The following is a 17,881-nucleotide window of genomic DNA, read 5'->3' on the forward strand; positions in this document are numbered from 1 at the left end:
ACAGCTAGTATGTCACCTGACACAGTGGAGTTCAGTATTTTCCTAATGAATATGTTTTTTCATTTGTAGGTTGGAGAATATGATGTCAGTCTTATAAGATATTGCAGTTTTCTAAAGTGTGAGACAAATACCTGTGGAGGCACCAAGATAGCTTTAGATGAGACATAGATGTGGTATCAAGGACACCGTGTCATTCAGATATAGTTTTTCTTTCAACCTTATTTAAATGCTTCTTGTTAGGTCAAAGAAAAAAATCTCAGTTTGAGGCTAATATTTTTAAATTCTTTTCTAATATTTGCTAATCTTCCTTTTGTAATCCACATAGACCAAATCTAAAGTTGAATCACATTTTTTATTCATTACAATTATATTTACTGTTACTCTTATGACAGTTCATCATACTTTTTCTATTAATGGTAATCTACAATGTTCTCTTTTAAAACACATTCATGTTCATATACAGGTAAGTTAAAGAAAAATATCAAGTATATAATATCGGTATGAGGATTGACAGAGATTCTCTCCTTAACCAAACTCTACTCAGGCTTCTCTAAGCCCTCTCGTCAGCAAAGCCTCAAACTTGTCTATAAAAACTACAGACCCTCAGCACAAATGATTTCACCCACGTCCTTCCCCCACCAACTCGCCCACACACATTAAAAGACTTTAACAAACTAATATAGTTTCTAACAGCTCAAGGCTGCATTTTTAAGATGAAGCCCCGTTAAATTTTTATCTGAGAAAGCTCACCGCTGACAAAATAATTTGTTACAACCAACAGGTGAAGGTAGGACCTCTGTTTCCGAGCATTTGCAGGAAGGGTAAGAGCCTAATTTCTATAAGCAACAGTTAACAAGCCAGATGGATTTCAAATGGACCTTTCTCCTGCCCTTGCTTTTTGTAAATTTCCATTTCCCTGACTTTAATCAAGCTCAAGTTGTTCTCTCTCCCTTCTCCTGCATTCTCGTTTTAAAATGCAGTCATCTCTGTACAAATTGCAGTTTAGTTCATTCTGGATCTTCTTCCCGATTGCAATAGTATATCACTATAATAAAAATCTGTCTTCACCACTTTAACTGGTGTCTTCTTTTGTTTATCTTTGACAGGATATGGTGAAAATTAAAGTGAGTAATGTGCAGATTAGGTAAGTCTGGGCAACACTGAATATAAATTATTGTGTTCACTTCAAGATAGTTGTTAAATTCATTCTCTTACAAGTGTGACAGAATTATCCTGTATCAAGTACTGTTTTAATTCATAAAAATTCCAAGAAAGAACTGAGTCTGCTACAGAATTCTTGATCCTAAGAAATCCCCAAATGAAGAAACTTTCAAAGGTTCTGGAAACAATACGAAGGATTCTGTCTTCAGTCACAATGGTGAACTGAACACAGTTGTCATCTTCCTCCTTCGCACCAAACTCTGGATATTCCAGAAAAGCGCAAGAGAAGTAGTGGGAGACAATCACTGGATGCAATCCACTTATCATCTCTGTTTTATCCCCCATTCTTACTTCGCCAGAGCTCATTCGATGAAGTGGTAGCTTGATGACGATGGAAACATTGGGCGTCCAGCATGGAACTTTTTCCCACGTTTACTTCTTGCCAAAACCTTCCTAGATTCACTATTATATTCAATGTTACGGCCCGTTTCCTTTCAGATGCAGTTTAAGATTAGTTCAATCATTGACAACATGGGGAATATATTTCGACCTCCAGATTTTAAAAGAGCCATTATTATTTTGTCATTAGGTAGAAGGCTAAGCCTCAACGTTGTGCTAATAATAGCATCTTTAAGCCCCTGCACTTAAGATCTCTCCTCCTGGTTCGGGAATCAGATTGCCTGGGCGGCCCGCCAGGCTCCACAGCTCCCCACCAATGAGCTCCTAGGCAAGTCACTCGGTCCGGATTTCCTGAGGTAGTTTGAGGGAACTGACAGTACACACACCACAGGGCAGTAGTGAGAAAGAAAGAGACAATGCAAAGGAATTGGCACAGCATTTAGCAGATAATACAAGCTAGTATGTACTCTTTCTACACACTGCATTTTAGGGAGTAAATTGAAAGCCTCCATTCACGTAACCTCTCCACTACCCGGCGCCAAGACGCGCTGATGTCACGACGTCGTGCGGCGTGCAGACGTCAGCAAACTGCGCCGCGTCTTCTGGGTTCAACCGGAGCTGGCAGTCGGGCGGAACTACCAGGGTTTCACTGTCTCCTCCGCTTCAGAGGATCTGTTTGAGTCTTGTCCACCGGACCCAATCGGGGTACCTTCGAATAAAAGCAGGCTATGCTGCTGTTGCGCGTCGGTACCCACTCCTGACGCCTCCTCCGCCCGGGTCATGTTGACCCTCGTGGGTCGGGGCTGGGGGTGCGCACGCGCGCTCGCTCCGCGGGCCACCGGGGCCTCGCTTCTGGTGGTCCCGGGGCCCCGGCTCGTGTTAACCTTCGGGGCTGCTCCGGAGTCCTGGGCTACCGAAAGGCTCTACAGCTCCGCTGACCTCAAGGTGACTGCCCCCTGGAATATGATTTAGCCACATTTTAAAAAGTGCCCCATGCGATCTTGGAAATGTGCAAGGCTTCCTAGGACTAGCTTTGAACCCTGTTTGCGACTTGGTACAGTGGGGCAGAGCAGAGAGTGTGAGCACTGCTCAGGTTCCCGACCCTCCACCCCTCACTAGTGTGACCTTGGGAAAGTCACTGACTTCCTAGGTTTTCTCATTTGCAATGTCAAATGTTGATTTGTTTATGCGAGCCAGTGGGTCGAAGCGCTTTGCGTGTATTTATCTTTTTAATTCTAAAAAGCCTGCTGAGAAAGTTGCTAGTAAATATTAATATAACGTCCATTTTCCTGTAAATTAACTAGCTATGTGACCTGGGTAAGTTACTTGTCACTCTCCTGCTTCATTTGTTGAATGCAGAACCAATCAAACATCCAGTCGCTAACTTGTAAGATTTGTGTGATGTGAGAAGTGGACTTTTTTAGACTAATACTTAGAATTCAAGAAGTGCTCGGTCTGTCTTTGTAGTTTTATTATTTCATTCTACCTCAGCCAGGGCAAACCTGTGTAATTTTGACTCTACGGTGTGAGAGAGTGGGAGGTTTAACAACTGATAATTGTGAAGGGACACAGTTTGGGCAGAAAACTGAAGTGATTGAAGGCAAGCTATAAGTAAGCGGAAAAACAAAACCTTATAATTCATCAACTTTGGTCCTAATATGCCTGTGGTTTAAAAATGGATTTATATTGCAATTCAGAGTTCTTAAAAGTGGTGCAATTCTGTATACTTTTTGAACTGAAGAGAAAAAATCTACAGGGCAAACATCAGAATTAGTTTAAAAAAAATTTTTTTTTGGCAAACTTTCTTTCAACTGTAATTGTGCTTTTATTATCTGTCTTGTATTGGGCTACTATAAAAGAACTTAAAGCTCATGTCAATTTTATATTTCATTGTAATTTCATGGTTTTGCTGATTGTGAAATACAGATTTGATTGGAAAAAATGTTTAGAGTACAAATAATTGGCATATTTTGCTTGATACCAGTTTCTAGCAGATTGTGGTGTGTTTCATAAACCGTTAAAGATGTGTACACTAAAAACCAGGAGTTCCATTTTAAAATAGTTTTAAATTTTAAGCGTTAAAATTCCTTTGTCTGATGTCATTTTTTTTCTTTCTCACCAGAGAAGCTGCCAAGTAGCAAAATTGTATCTAAAATAAAATTTTGAGGCCCAATTAAAAACACAGAGTTTTTGTTTTTGTTTTTGTTTTTGAGACAGAGTCTCAGTCTGTCGCCCAGGTTGGAGTGCAGTGGCAGTATCTTGGCTCACTGCAACCTCCACCTTTCAGGTTCAAGCGATTCTCCTGACTCAGCGTCCAGATTATCTGGGACTACAGGCGTGTGCCACCATGCCCAGCTAATTTTTGTATTTTCAGTCGAGATGGGGTTTCACCATCTTGGCCAGGCTGGTCTTGAACTCCTGACCTCGTGATCCACCTGCCTCTGCCTCCCAAAGTGCTAGGATTGCAGGCATGAGCCACCGCGCCTGGCTGAGACACAGATTTTTAAATAAATCTAATTCCTGATTAAATGTTTGATAGGTGCAGAAAATTTCTCTTCTTTTAGCTTTTCTGTAGCTCCACTGCCTCAAAAGTTTTACTGGACAAGTATTCTCAGGCCTTTAGAAGTTCTAAGTATCTTATGTTCTCCATTCATGATAATAAGTTCAGCTCCTAATTGGCCCTAAAAATGGTGTAGAAATGTTAAGTAAGTGATTGTTATTTAGCTATATAGTTACCTTTGACTATTAAACTGTTGTTCCTTGTAATATGAATTTAGCCATACATGTCTTTATTCTTAGAAGAATATAAACAATATTATATGCTAGAAATGATATTGTTCAACGATTAAAAGAATATTCTTTGAATTGGTGTAGTTGTTTTATAGTATGCAAAATTTATACTTCTAAATGTGGTATTTCCCCTTTCTAGGAAAAACTTGACATGTCTAGATTTCCTGTTGAAAATATTAGAAATTTCAGTATCATTGCACATGTGGATCATGGCAAAAGTACTTTAGCTGACAGGCTCCTAGAACTTACAGGTATTTTCATTTATATTACATACTTAACTGATGGCTGAGAGTTATGAGAATTACTTTCACCATACTCTTAAATTTCAATTTTGTAAGTAATATTCTCTTTCTTTTTTAAAGCCCAGAGAAATATCAGTAAGTGTTTCTGTTTATAGGGACAATTGATAAAACAAAGAATAATAAGCAAGTTCTCGATAAATTGCAAGTGGAACGAGAAAGAGGAATCACTGTTAAAGCACAGACGGCATCTCTTTTTCACAATTGTGAAGGAAAGCAGTACCTTTTAAATCTCATTGATACACCGGTAAGTTTAATATTAATTTTGCATGTATTGTTAAAGTCAATGTTGTGTCAGTAGTGCAAACAGATCCTTGTTTAATTTTTGAACTGAATATTAAACATCTGCTCTTGCTTTTTGTTTTCTTAGTGTTCTTCTATTAGTGTCAGTTGTTTCAAAAGTGCAGGCTACAAAAAAGAAACCAGTATTTAACAACTTTTATCAAGTAGAGTCAATAAATTTCCCATAATGCCCTTTCCTAAAAAATTACAGCTCACATTTACAGGTATCAATATTTTTGTTTCTCAGGGTCATGTTGATTTTAGTTATGAAGTATCCAGGTCACTTTCTGCTTGCCAGGGTGTTTTACTTGTGGTTGATGCAAATGAGGTAGGTACTTTTCATTTTGTATGTGACATGTGATATGACATGACTGTTTGGTTGTTTCAAGAGTTTTTCTTTAAAACATGTTTTGGAAATAGAATTTTTGTGTTTAAAAAATAGATTTATGAGAAATACCTAATGTAGATGATGGGGTGATGGATGCACCAACCACCATGGCATGTGTATACCTATGTAACAAACCTGCACATTCTGTACGTGTACCTCAGAACTTCAAGTATAATTAAAAAATAGATTTAATCTATTACTTACTCAAAATCATATGGTTTCATCCTGTTAACTTGAAATACTATTACACTAAAGCATTCTCTGGAATTGACTAGTGTTTAAATTGGAATTGTTCAAAAGATTGTTGTATTTTTTTGAAGTGTGATGTCATATTATCATTGCATCTTCCCCCCAAAAAAAGCCTACCAATTTTAGCAGTTCTTAATCTGAGCTTTCTATATCCATTTTTAGCAGATCTTGCGAATAAGTCTTTAGTTAGGCAATAATTTGGGGAGTATTAGGTTTTTAAAATATCAATAACATTACTAAGCTTTTTTGTGCTGTAAACCCTAAAGACATTCAGCAGATGACCATAGAAAAGCTGTGAAAGCTGTGAATGTACTTAAGTAAGATTTTGATACATGTTTCTCACAAACTCTTCATTCAAAACCTAATGTTTTGTTGCTGGTTGTGATGGCGTTGTGTTAGCCTTTACTGATTCTATTAAGGAAAGTCAGTCTCTAACTTATATAGGCAGTACTGACCTTTATAAACTGCCTTGATGACTGTGTTCTCTCATAAGCTTTGAGGTCCTTGAGAGTCCATGTTACATCTTCGTTTCTGCAGTGCCTGATTAATGCTTTCTGAACTGAAAGGAATTATCATAGAGAATGATCCAGATGCATAGAAAAATAGGTACCCATAGTTGATTTGCCCTGTACCTTTCCTTAAAGGCTTCCTATCTCAAACTTAGTAGACTGTCTGTTTGGTCACTCTGCTTGATGTGGTTATTGCTTTACCATCAGTGATTTTCATTTTGACCCCAAAGACACAAGTTGGAAAGAAAAGTATGAAGGGTAGTTACGTGACATTTTATGTAATTTTATTGTTAGCATGATGCAGAATCTCTTGATAAAGATGTGTGGAGTGGTCTTAAATTACAAGTTTTGTGATGGATAATAGAATGGTCATCTCAGTATCTTGTGTCTTGATCTTTTCAGGGTATTCAAGCCCAAACTGTAGCTAACTTCTTTCTTGCCTTTGAAGCACAGCTATCGGTAATTCCAGTTATAAATAAGGTAATTACAATAAGACAACAGTGTTATTATTTCACTTTCTAAAAGTACAGTTAGTGTTTAAATGTCAGTTGTACTATTTACTATATGAGGGATCTCCAGGTATTTTTTAAATATATTGTGGAATTTATCTCTTTGTATTGTATATAATGGAAGTACAACTGAAACTCTACCCTTGCACAGAGTTGAGAAGATACTTCCCCTGAATTATCGTGCAGGTGACTGAGGGCCATTTCTGTAAGGAAGGGATGCAGGGTGGACAAATCATGTTTTTCAGATTAAACCATACATAGGAAATATAATCTAAGAAGAAACAAGGCAACACATGAAGCATAACAATTTAGTGTTAAGCTGAGCTCTGTCAAACTTCCATTTCATATTTTAAAATTATCTTAATTTTAAAATCTGCATTGCTTTAAATTATATTTCTTGATATTGGGGTTAAGTTTAAAAGAAGGCCATAGGTAAGACAGCTTGTTGTCAGACTCAATGTTATATTTAAATTAACTTTTAAAATCAGTTCACATGCTGCTTAATTGATAAATTGCTACTGATCTCTTCTGCTGCGCTGAGTAGCTAACTGCTTAAGTTTTTTTGCATGCTCTTTTCTACCTAACTTCTCTTTTTCAGTCATGGTTATTAAATTGTACTGCTAATATATCAATGATTTTTAAAAAAATCGTAGTGGGGTCAGTTAGGTTAAAATGGGTAAGCTTTTAACTACCTTTAAATACTGTTAATACATAATTCATCTTATCTTTATTGTACTAACACATAATGGATTTTTTTTTCAGATAGATCTGAAGAATGCTGATCCTGAAAGGGTTGAAAACCAAATTGAGAAAGTGTTTGATATTCCAAGTGATGAATGTATTAAGGTAAAATACTTTCTAAAAAGATTATACTTTGAAAAAAATCTCAGGTAATTGAGCTAAGTGAAATTTCATGGTATTTGATAATCTGGCATTATATGCTGTTTTTTATAGTTTTACAAATTCTTTTACTATTATTTCCTTTGATCCTTACCAGAAGCTCTTTTTATATTGTTAGGACATACAGAAATTATTGTGATGCTGTAGTTAAAGGAAGTGAGACTCAAAGGTTTTATCACTGTCCTAAGATCACAGGGTTAGTTAGCCAGTGTGCCAGGACTAAAACACAGGCCTTCTGAAACTCCCTGCATTATTGTTTATTGTATTGTCATTTTGTCCAATGGAAATACTGTCTTTGAAGAGCAGGTTCAAACTAATTTCAAGGCATTTGTCTGTATCATTCTTGGAAATGACAAAAACCTATTTTATGAAAAGCTAGGTATACTAATGCTAGGAAACAATAGATTTTATTTATATCAAAGTAGCTACCACTTTAAATTTGAATTTTTGCTTACCTTTCAAATGATGATTTCCTTGTTAAACAGCCGCAGCCAAACTGCTGTGCTATATGGTAATGTAATGTATGTCAGCGTAGCAATGTAGTGTTTTTCTTTCAATCTCATTTAATTTTTGAAAGAGCAAGTTATATATGGTTTTATATTTTGGATTGTGTTATATTAAAATATAATTAACTATTCTGATTTTAATCTTAACAAAAATCATTCAGATTCTTATTTGGTATATGCCAGCTAGGAGTATGGCAGTGAACAAGACAAACAGGACCCCTCCCTCTTTGCAGGCAGTAAATAAATAAGTAAACAAAGAAGTAAGCATAGGAATTATTGACTAGGATAGAGATTGTCAAGGAAATTCATTCAACAAATTGTATTTTTCTAGGTGAAATACCATAATTAACAGTGAAAAATCGTTTTTTCTTAGAGAGATGTTATGACATGGAATAACTTAGCAAAAGCTTCTTTGATAATCTGAGACATGAAGGAATGAATAGTTTTCAGAAAAGCATCCCAGGAAGAGAAAAGAGCATATGTAAAGGACTTAAATTAGGAAAAGATTTGTCATGTTTACGGATCAGAGAGGCAGACTGGGTAAGAAGGCTTTGTAGGGGTATGCAGGAATCAAGTCATGCTGGGACTCTTGCTGTGCTAAAGAGCTTGAAAATTATTCTAAGGCAATTGAAGAATTTTAAAGCAAGAGAAACAAACAAGTTATTGGGGTAGCCTTACAGAGAATGGATCAAAGAGGTCCAAGAAGAGAAATAGAGAATCCAGCTAGTAATAGTAGCTCAGATGTTAAAACTATTATTATTATTACTATTATTTTTTTCCCTGAGACAGAGTCTTGTTCTGTCGCCCAGGCTAGGGTGCAGTGGTGCGATCTCGGCTCACTGCAACCTCTGCCTCCTCAGTTCAAGCAATTCTCCTGCCTCAGCCTCCTGGGTAGCTGGGATTACAGGCGCCTGCCTCCATGCACCCTGCTAATTTGTATTTTTAGTAGAGACGGTTTCACCATCGTGGCCAGGCTGGTCTCGAACTTCTGACTTTGTGATCTGCCTGCCTCGGCCTCCCAAAGTGCTGAGATTACAGGCATGAGCCACTGTGCTTGGCCCAGATGTTAAATTATTGTGACTAAGTATTAACAATCCATATGAAGAGAAAAGGAGATCATCATCCAGGAGGAAACAACATAACACATAAAACATAACAGTTCATTGCTAAACTGAGCACTGTCTACAAACGGCCATTTCACAATTAATAAAAATTAAGAACCTTAGTTTTAAAATTTATAAAGAACCTTAATTTTTAAATCTGTAGGATATTAAATGATGTTTCTTTGATTTGGAGTTAAGTATATAAGCAGCATGGCTGCCCATAGGCAAGATCACTTGTCAGATGCAAAAAATTGTGACATGGTAAAAGCCCCATAAAACTGCATACCTCAGCCATACCTCGGCTTTCTGTTGAAACGGCTCTCTGCAACCCTAATGTGACAGGCAAGCAGTCCAAACCCACGCCATCTTTGCCCCTGCGACTTGTAATAAGTAATTAAGGTCTGTGATTTCCGCCCTACCCAGACAACAGATGCTTATCTTGACTTTTGTGAACCACTTAAGTAACAATCAGAATGTCAAAAGTCCCCTGGCCATCGGAATGTCCGACCCCCTCACCCTCATCTCCGCCCAGGAGGTGATTTACAGAATCCACTAGCCCTCAGAACTTCTGAAGCCCCTCACCCCCACCCCCGCCCCTCACCCTCACTCCCGAGGTGGTTTTACCGGTATAAAATGTCTTCACACCCTCCTGTCGGGGCCACGGGTTAGAGAGACGCAAATCCTCCGTGGCCGCCGGCAATAAAGACCCTGAAATTTGGCATACTTTTGTCTTGGTGTTGACTTTCTATGCTCCGGCCAGTACAACAAAATGAACTAGACCATTTATTTGATTTTTTTCTCCAGTAATGTTAAGCTGCTCTGTATATGGGCATAGAAAGTACACATAATTGGATGCAGTCAAGGTGGAGGTTTTGCCAGCTGCCTATAATGAGGAAAGAGTAGAAAGTGGTTGAACCAGAGTGACTGGAAATAATGGATCTTAGAGTCCCATCTGGGAAAGGATAGAAACGGAGTGGAGGGTGGAGCTGATGGACAGCATCAAGTAGTATATTCAATAGTTACAAGTTAAGGACTGTTGTAAAGAAAGTACTACAGTCTAGAGCAGTGGTTGTCAGTGGTGATGGTTTTGCCCCTGGGCAAATACTTGGAGACATTTTTGGTTTTCATAACTTAGGAGGGATGCTACCAGCATCTTGTGGGTAAATGAGGTGCCCTGGTTGCTGCTGAACAGCCCCCAAACAAAGAATTATCTGGCCCAAAATGTCAGTAGGGCTGAAACTGAAAAATCTTAGTCTAGAGTGAATGTGAAGGCTAAGAAGTTTGAAATCAGGATTTAAGAGGTAGTCCATTTATTACTGGTGATAAAGGTCAGTCATACCATGTGGTTTGAGTATTGGCTTGCTTTTCTGCTGTGAGAACAGTGAAGTAGTAAGATGCATTATAGTTTCATGCCATCCATATACATTGTTTATCCACACAACAACCTTGAGATTTTGGCAGAATATGTATAATCACTTCGTTTTTTTAGATGATGAAATTTAAGCTCAAGGAGATAGATACTGGTCAAATATATGCATTCAATGCAGAGACATGATTGTTACCCAGATTTTGAACTCTTAGTCTATTCCTCTTTCAATACCATAATCAGGAGTCTCTTCTAATTCAATCCTAGAACCATAGAACTACCTAACTATATTAGAAAAAGAGATATTTGTCAATATGCTGTTTGCTTTGTTTTTTTCCTTTTGCTGTATTTCTCAAATTGATAACTATTAGAATTTGTTCTTCCTTTAAATCATAAGTCATAGGTCATCAGGGTAGAAAAGTATAGTTTTAACTTTAAATGCTTATTTTTTTCCCATGTATGCTTTTAGATTTCCGCTAAACTTGGAACAAATGTTGAGAGTGTTCTTCAGGCAATTATTGAAAGAATCCCCCCGTAAGTATTTTGTGATTTTTGTACTAGTTGTCCCTATTTAATAGTTCCAAAACTGTCTGTATTTAATAGTTCAAAGATTGTCAGCTTGAACTGTTATTTTAGCTAAATATATGTGGCAAATATTCTTGCAGGGAGTGAGAATAAATTTATTTGCTTTTAGTAATACATAGAAGGCAAGTTCAGTAAAGTAAAAGGAAAAGCAAAGATGATTGATAGAGGTCTATTCTTGACAGTCATTATAAAACATACCTCAGTACATTGGCAGTTATTTTCCTTGCTTTAAGCTGAACAACTATATTCATAAGTAATCTGTTAAAACTAGAGGTTATTAAATCTAATATATTTTATAAAAAGTTCTTCTTATTTAGGCTGCTGTGTATCAAACCTTCTCAAGAACTCAAATTAAGTACAATATCTAAGTGTCCAATATGAATTTTACTAAGATTTTAATTTAGTATATATGTATTTACTTTTACTTATATTTACTAGTCCTAAAGTGCATCGCAAAAATCCCCTGAGAGCTTTGGTATTTGACTCCACCTTTGACCACTATAGAGGTGTGATAGCCAATGTAGCATTATTTGATGGAGTGGTTTCCAAAGGAGATAAAATTGTATCTGCACATACTCAAAAGATATATGAAGTTAATGAAGTAGGAGTTTTGAATCCTAATGAGCAGCCAACTCATAAATTGTAAGTAATCTGCATTAGTAATTAAAATGCATTTGTATGTGTTTCTGTTTCTGCTTTTTTGTCAATTTGGTATGCTTAGAATGATCCTAATTTAGTAACTTAAAAAAAACTGTTTATTGCAACTATACAGTAAATGCTTTGTCAAAATGAAGCTCGTGTGAAGGATAATAGAAACTTCACTGGTTATAAATTATAATACAGGTTTTTATTCTGGATGACTAGTCATAACTAGGTTTACGATCCAGGGTAGATTGGATGCTATATTGATGTTTGATGAGACAATGAAAGAGTTAGTTCCTTCCACCCATATCCATATTGGGTATCATTTTTGACATTTCTTCGTAACTAGATTTTCCACTCTAAAGGTAGTATAGAAACCTTAATAAATCTTTGTGTGGAATTCATGGTAAAACCTTTATTAAAATTCATGGGGGAGTGGTATTAGCAATGGTAGTATGCATTACAAAAACACATCTGAATTGACTTATAAAAGAACTATTTATTGAGTGCCTACTCCATATCAGGTACTGATGAGACATGACCTTGGATACATAATTTGAGCTTTGTGAGGTCCTGTTTCCTCACAATAATTCCTCACAACAATTTAATTTCTGTAGAAATTATTGAACCAGATGACTATAAGATTACATTTGAGTGTTTAGTGTTGTATGTCTAACAACAACACTATATTGAGTTAGAAAGTAATTTAAATATTTTCACATCGATTTATATTGAGCATTATCACATATATACTGAATAATATCATATCTTCATTTAAGGTTCTTATAGCTCATTCTAAGTATAAATTAGTTTAACTTTGTAGGGAATTATGTGTTTTCTTTAATTATCATTTTATTAACTAAGCTTAAACTGAACTCATGGGATTTGTTCTTTTGCTACAGAAGGAGTATCAAATGGCCAGTTTGTTGAAAGTTCTCATTTTTCTTGGATAAAAATTTACCTTTTTTTTCCTTTGTTAAAGAACATTTGCAACACCATTAATAAAAGATATCACAAGTAGTGTACATTTCGTAATGCTTTTGTACTTACTAGTTTCACTGTATTTACAATATATTTTAGAAGCTGCTGTTTAAATTGCAAAGGTTGGCAGAGTCATGAAAAAGACCTTAGGTTAATGAGTGGAGAGGTGTAATGGATCGTAGATCTGGTGTGTTCATTTGCTGACAAGCTTCAGAGTTTGAGAATTGATATGTAGCATTTATTTTCAGTTTGACAAGGTTTTGTTTGGAAAGTGTATGATAGTTTCCTGGAAGGTAGAATTAATTGTGAGTTACATGCTTGAAGCATTAAAGCAGTAAATATTTGCATATAATAATTTTATTTAGATATGCAGGACAGGTGGGCTATCTGATTGCTGGGATGAAAGATGTCACTGAAGCGCAAATAGGAGATACATTACATTTACATAAGCAACCAGTGGAGCCCTTGCCTGGGTTTAAATCAGCGAAACCAATGGTATTTGCAGGTGAGGAGCTCACAAATTCAAAGGTTGAGGGCCACAATATTTTTAATCTAAAGGTCTGACTCTATGGTTAAAGAAAAATTACTACAAGATAAATATACATTCTGATTATTTTAAATAACCACTAATTCCAGCATATTGTTTCACTTAATTCTTTGTGCTGTTTATCAGTTTATAATTTCATATGTATGATGAAATTTTATGTGGGAGATCATTTAGGACTCGTTAAGAAATAAGCTCTTAAGGAAGAAGCTGTGATATATAGAACACAGTTATACAAATTTATTTGTTATTTTTCTAGGGAGTTCATTATATTATAAACATTTTACTAATTAGGATGTTTTTATTACTAATTATCAATAGACACTGACTGAGTGCCTTCATCTTCGATAGACTTTCTTTAATATTGTATCATACTCATGTAGACATGACAGAGAATGTTGTTGCCTCGGTATGTGTAATTTCAGAATCGTTTACTTCCTTTACTTTGGAAAAAGGAAGACCTGATTGAAGGTCATCAGGTTATTCTGTGCTGAGTATCTAGCCCTTGGTTTTCACTCTATAGTCCTCTCTCACTGGGAATTAGGAACTTTGTTTACCCTTACCTTTAGGCAAAGTCAGTCATCTGGATTTTAGAGGACTTCAGAGGAGTCAGATGAAAGAGAATCAGTAATGGCTCCCATAGTTTTTGTCAGTAAATACCAAAAAGCAAAATTTAACTTTGGTTTTAAATAGATAATCTGCCTTAGAGAATTGAGAGTCAGTATAGTTTTTCATTTCTACTCCTATTTTTATCTAATAATAGAGTTTCATTTGGGTTGTGGAATGTCTTGTGCTTTTGTTTTTTGAAATACAGTGTGTTTTCTTAATAGGACTAATTCACATGGTTTTTTAAATTTTCCCTGTTTTTTTTCAAAACCCTTAAAAACATTGGAGTGCAAATCTAGTTGTATATTCTTTAAGACTAATGATTTGTAAGATACATTGAAACAAATTTAACGTAATACTCATAATTTTTAGCAAACCAGTATTTTGGACAATAAAATACAAGCAAGTAATTTACAAGGTAAATGACTAATTTTGAACTTGGCAGCACTACACATGTGGTTTGATTGTTCTGTAGATCGCTTATCACATGATAACTAGAAATCATATTCCTCTTTTATCTCCAGGAATATATCCTGTAGACCAATCTGAATATAACAATCTGAAGAGTGCCATAGAGAAACTGACTTTAAATGATTCCAGTGTGACAGTTCATCGGGATAGTAGCCTTGCTCTGGGTGCTGGCTGGAGGTAAGATTCATTCATATTTTTTTTTTTTATAGGAAAGGGAGGTATAAGTGATTTATTTAAAAAAATTTTTATAGGAAAGGCAGGTTTTAAAAATATTTTTATAGGTAAGAGAGATATACAGGGTGCATTGTTCTGGAACATTTACTGAAAATAAGCTTGTATTAGTGTAAAGTGAATGAAAACAATTTTTATCTGCTTGTTTCATGTTGTGGGTTGACATTTTATAGATAAGTTTTATAGTGATTTAAAATAGATTCCCGGAGTAAGATTTTAATCTTATTTAATAAAATTATGCTAGCATTTAATTATATTGTGAATTGTTTGAATGACTCTTAATTCCATCCCTCCCTTAAAGTAACAATATGTTCATTAAAAAAAAAAAAATGAAGCCCATGGAACATAAACATTTTGGAGTTTGTCTTTTTCATCCCCTAGGCTAGGATTTCTTGGACTTTTGCACATGGAAGTATTCAACCAGCGACTAGAGCAAGAATATAATGCTTCTGTTATTTTGACAACCCCTACTGTTCCATATAAAGCTGTACTTTCATCATCAAAACTGATAAAGGTACTTGATATTTATTTGCATTAGTCTCTTGGAAAAAATAAATGTGTATATATACAATGCAGGAGAAACTTTTTAGTATACCAGTAGCTTATTAGGTATTAAACCAAATATTTATTGATTAGTAGTAATAAAAATTGAATTATCCTATGGCTAATTGATGAAGAAATTTTTGAAAACTACCTTAATGTCATATTTTTCTTAACCCGATATAATCTCAGCATTATCAAAACTAGTCTATTGCTAATAGTAAAAGGTAAAATTAGTAGTGAAAATAATGTTCTGATTCTAGCACAAAGATGAAAAATGTAAATTTGGTCATAAGTAATTGATCTCATAAAAAGTGAAGCATTCATTCCTGTGACTGGGAAATTTTAAATTTCAAATCAGTGATGAAAACAATATTGTATTCCATGCAAGTGGCAATCTGTTCAGTTTAAATAAATATTAATTTGGGCAGTCTAAATATTTTCTAACAAAAATTAATTTGTTAAACTAATTATAATGTTTTATAACTGTCAGGTTAAAATGTATTCTTTTGACATACTTTTTCTAAATGGTCCATGAAATATGTTTAGTAAATATCAATAATTGGAATATATTATTTACTAATACTTGTTATTAATATTAAATGATTACAGCTGGAGGGATTTTAAAATATAAAGCAAACTTTCAAGAAGCATGATAATCATTATATTAAGATTTCTTTTTAAGTATTGCTGATTTTTCTGATTTCTAGGAATACAGAGAAAAAGAAATTACAATTATCAATCCTGCACAATTCCCTGATAAATCAAAAGTAACAGAATATTTGGAGCCAGTTGTTTTGGGTACTATTATCACACCAGATGAATACACTGGAAAAATAATGATGCTATGCCAGGTATAACTGTAATACAATTTAATACAAAATTATATTTTACTCCTCTAAAATAGTGATTTCCAACTCAGGTTTTCAAAGATTTCTTTCTGCTGAGCATACTGAATAAGAGATTTTCATATATATGTGTATATCTATACATGTATATATATGTATACTTTTTAAATTATTTTGATTTTAAATAAGAAAAACATTTCTGATAATTTGTGTAATTTACTGATTTCATATTTTAGCCTAAAGAAATTTGATGCTTACTTATCCTGAAGTAGCTAAACTTATAATTTCTTTTAGCCTTTTTGAGTAGTTTGAAAGATAATTATAGTACTTCAGGTACCATAAATTTGAAATTATTCCCGTTTTGCTTTAGTTCTCACCACAGTGTAATAAATGATTTAATCCACAAATGGTATGTAATTATATTTCTTAAAAATACCTATATGAAATACTCATAGATATTGGAAAGTGTTAAATGGTGGTTTCAGTTTTAATTATGTTAAAAACTAGATTGTAATCTTGATCTTTCACTTTTAATTTCTCTGGACCTAATAATTTGTAAAACAAGAAATTAGGACTTTTGATTTTGATTTATTGGTAAATGAAGTAGTGTTTATTTTAAAAGGTAAAATTGTTAAAGATTAAAAGCTTTGGTAGAAAGCATAATGTAACTGAAATACAAAATGTTTCTCCCTGGATTATGAATACTGCTCACAAGTTTTTACTAGACCATTAGATAAATACATTATTCCTCAATATTTGAGTAGGTAACCTAAACTCATTTTTTTCCTTCCCTTTTCAGGCTCGAAGAGCAGTTCAGAAGAATATGATGTTTATTGATCAAAATAGAGTTATGCTTAAGTATCTCTTTCCTTTGAATGAAATTGTGGTAGATTTTTATGACTCTTTGAAATCCCTATCTTCTGGATATGCCAGGTAAAATATTAATGAGAACCTAAGATGCCTGACCAACCTTTTTGAAATATTGATGAGCAAGAGTATACTAATTCTTCATTTATTTAGTAATTTCTGCTCTCTTGAAAATAGATGAGAATCATACTCTAAGGTTAGAATGACTTGGAGCAACCTCATAGGTGTTACAGAGTACTTGTAATTTGCTTATAGGAGAAACATTTCCTTTCATTTATTATCTAACTTTTATTTCTCTTTTTTTTAAAAAAGTCCCCTTTTCATGAAAAAAGTTGTACTACTTGTGTGTGAATTAAGAATTAAACCTAATTTCAAAAATATACTGTAACCTCAGAGGCACTTTTAAAATATATTTGTATGTTATGTAATCTCAAGAGCATCTATTTACATTTGAAAAATAGAAGGGCATATTCAGTCTGCAAAAAATGCTAACTGTGCTCCTGCATTTGTGAACACTTTAATAACTTAGTCTTTCCAGGAACAGGTTGTCTACATCATGAAAACTATTGGGTATCTCAGAGGAGTATATGGAGAAAAGTCAGATAAATGTGAAAGGAGAGTTACTATTAAATAACAGATAAGGAACTCGGGGCATTGCATTCTGAGAGGCTGTTTGTTGTTGTTGTTGGAGCATGTAACTCTAGATACCCTCACTATGCCCTAAAATCTTATGTTACAGGATAGTACATAGTAGAATATAGATATAAAACACGCTAAAGCAGAAGGGGAAAAATGAGCATTGACATCTATATACTTCCCACACAGTGCATGAATATTAACATGCAGAGACAAATTCCATTGATTAAAGAACATGCTACAGTGACTTGGAAGTTTAATTTTATTTATCATCTTGTCAGTGAAGAGAGTTAGCATATATGATAACTCTTCTTACCAAGGAATATTCATGTCCCTTTATGTTGAGAATTTTTTTCTACTTTGTCACCCAGTTTTTTTTCGTATGTGTCTTTCAGATAAGATGTTGAGCAAGTAAGTGGCAATGGAATTTAAAGTAACATAAATTGAGAGGGCCTATTAAAATTACCAG

General features: G+C 34.7%; 1 protein-coding gene across 3 annotated transcripts in view; it reads left to right on the plus strand.

Annotated features, from left to right (window-relative positions):
• Positions 1-2,159: 2,159 nt before the first annotated feature.
• The window catches only part of GUF1 (GTP binding elongation factor GUF1), a 41,391-nt gene continuing 25,669 nt past the window's right edge, over positions 2,160-17,881 (plus strand). The window contains exons 1-13 of one of the 3 annotated variants that reach the window (XM_012441112.3): positions 2,161-2,505; positions 4,490-4,601; positions 4,748-4,896; positions 5,179-5,259; positions 6,480-6,557; positions 7,349-7,432; positions 10,931-10,995; positions 11,485-11,688; positions 13,035-13,174; positions 14,344-14,467; positions 14,903-15,035; positions 15,772-15,915; positions 16,709-16,842. In XM_012441112.3, the coding sequence (XP_012296535.1) occupies positions 2,341-2,505; positions 4,490-4,601; positions 4,748-4,896; positions 5,179-5,259; positions 6,480-6,557; positions 7,349-7,432; positions 10,931-10,995; positions 11,485-11,688; positions 13,035-13,174; positions 14,344-14,467; positions 14,903-15,035; positions 15,772-15,915; positions 16,709-16,842 (1,613 nt within the window). In that variant the 5' untranslated portion in view covers positions 2,161-2,340. Of the gene's footprint in view, positions 2,506-4,489; positions 4,602-4,747; positions 4,897-5,178; positions 5,260-6,479; positions 6,558-7,348; positions 7,433-10,930; positions 10,996-11,484; positions 11,689-13,034; positions 13,175-14,343; positions 14,468-14,902; positions 15,036-15,771; positions 15,916-16,708; positions 16,843-17,881 lie in introns of all 3 variants that reach the window. The other 2 variants (XM_021670381.2, XM_012441114.3) reach the window with 2 other exon arrangements.

Source organism: Aotus nancymaae, unplaced genomic scaffold (genome assembly GCF_030222135.1).
Source record: "Aotus nancymaae isolate 86718 unplaced genomic scaffold, 86718_ANA_hifiasm-v0.15.2.pri h1tg000006l, whole genome shotgun sequence".
Classification (NCBI taxonomy): domain Eukaryota; kingdom Metazoa; phylum Chordata; class Mammalia; order Primates; family Aotidae; genus Aotus; species Aotus nancymaae.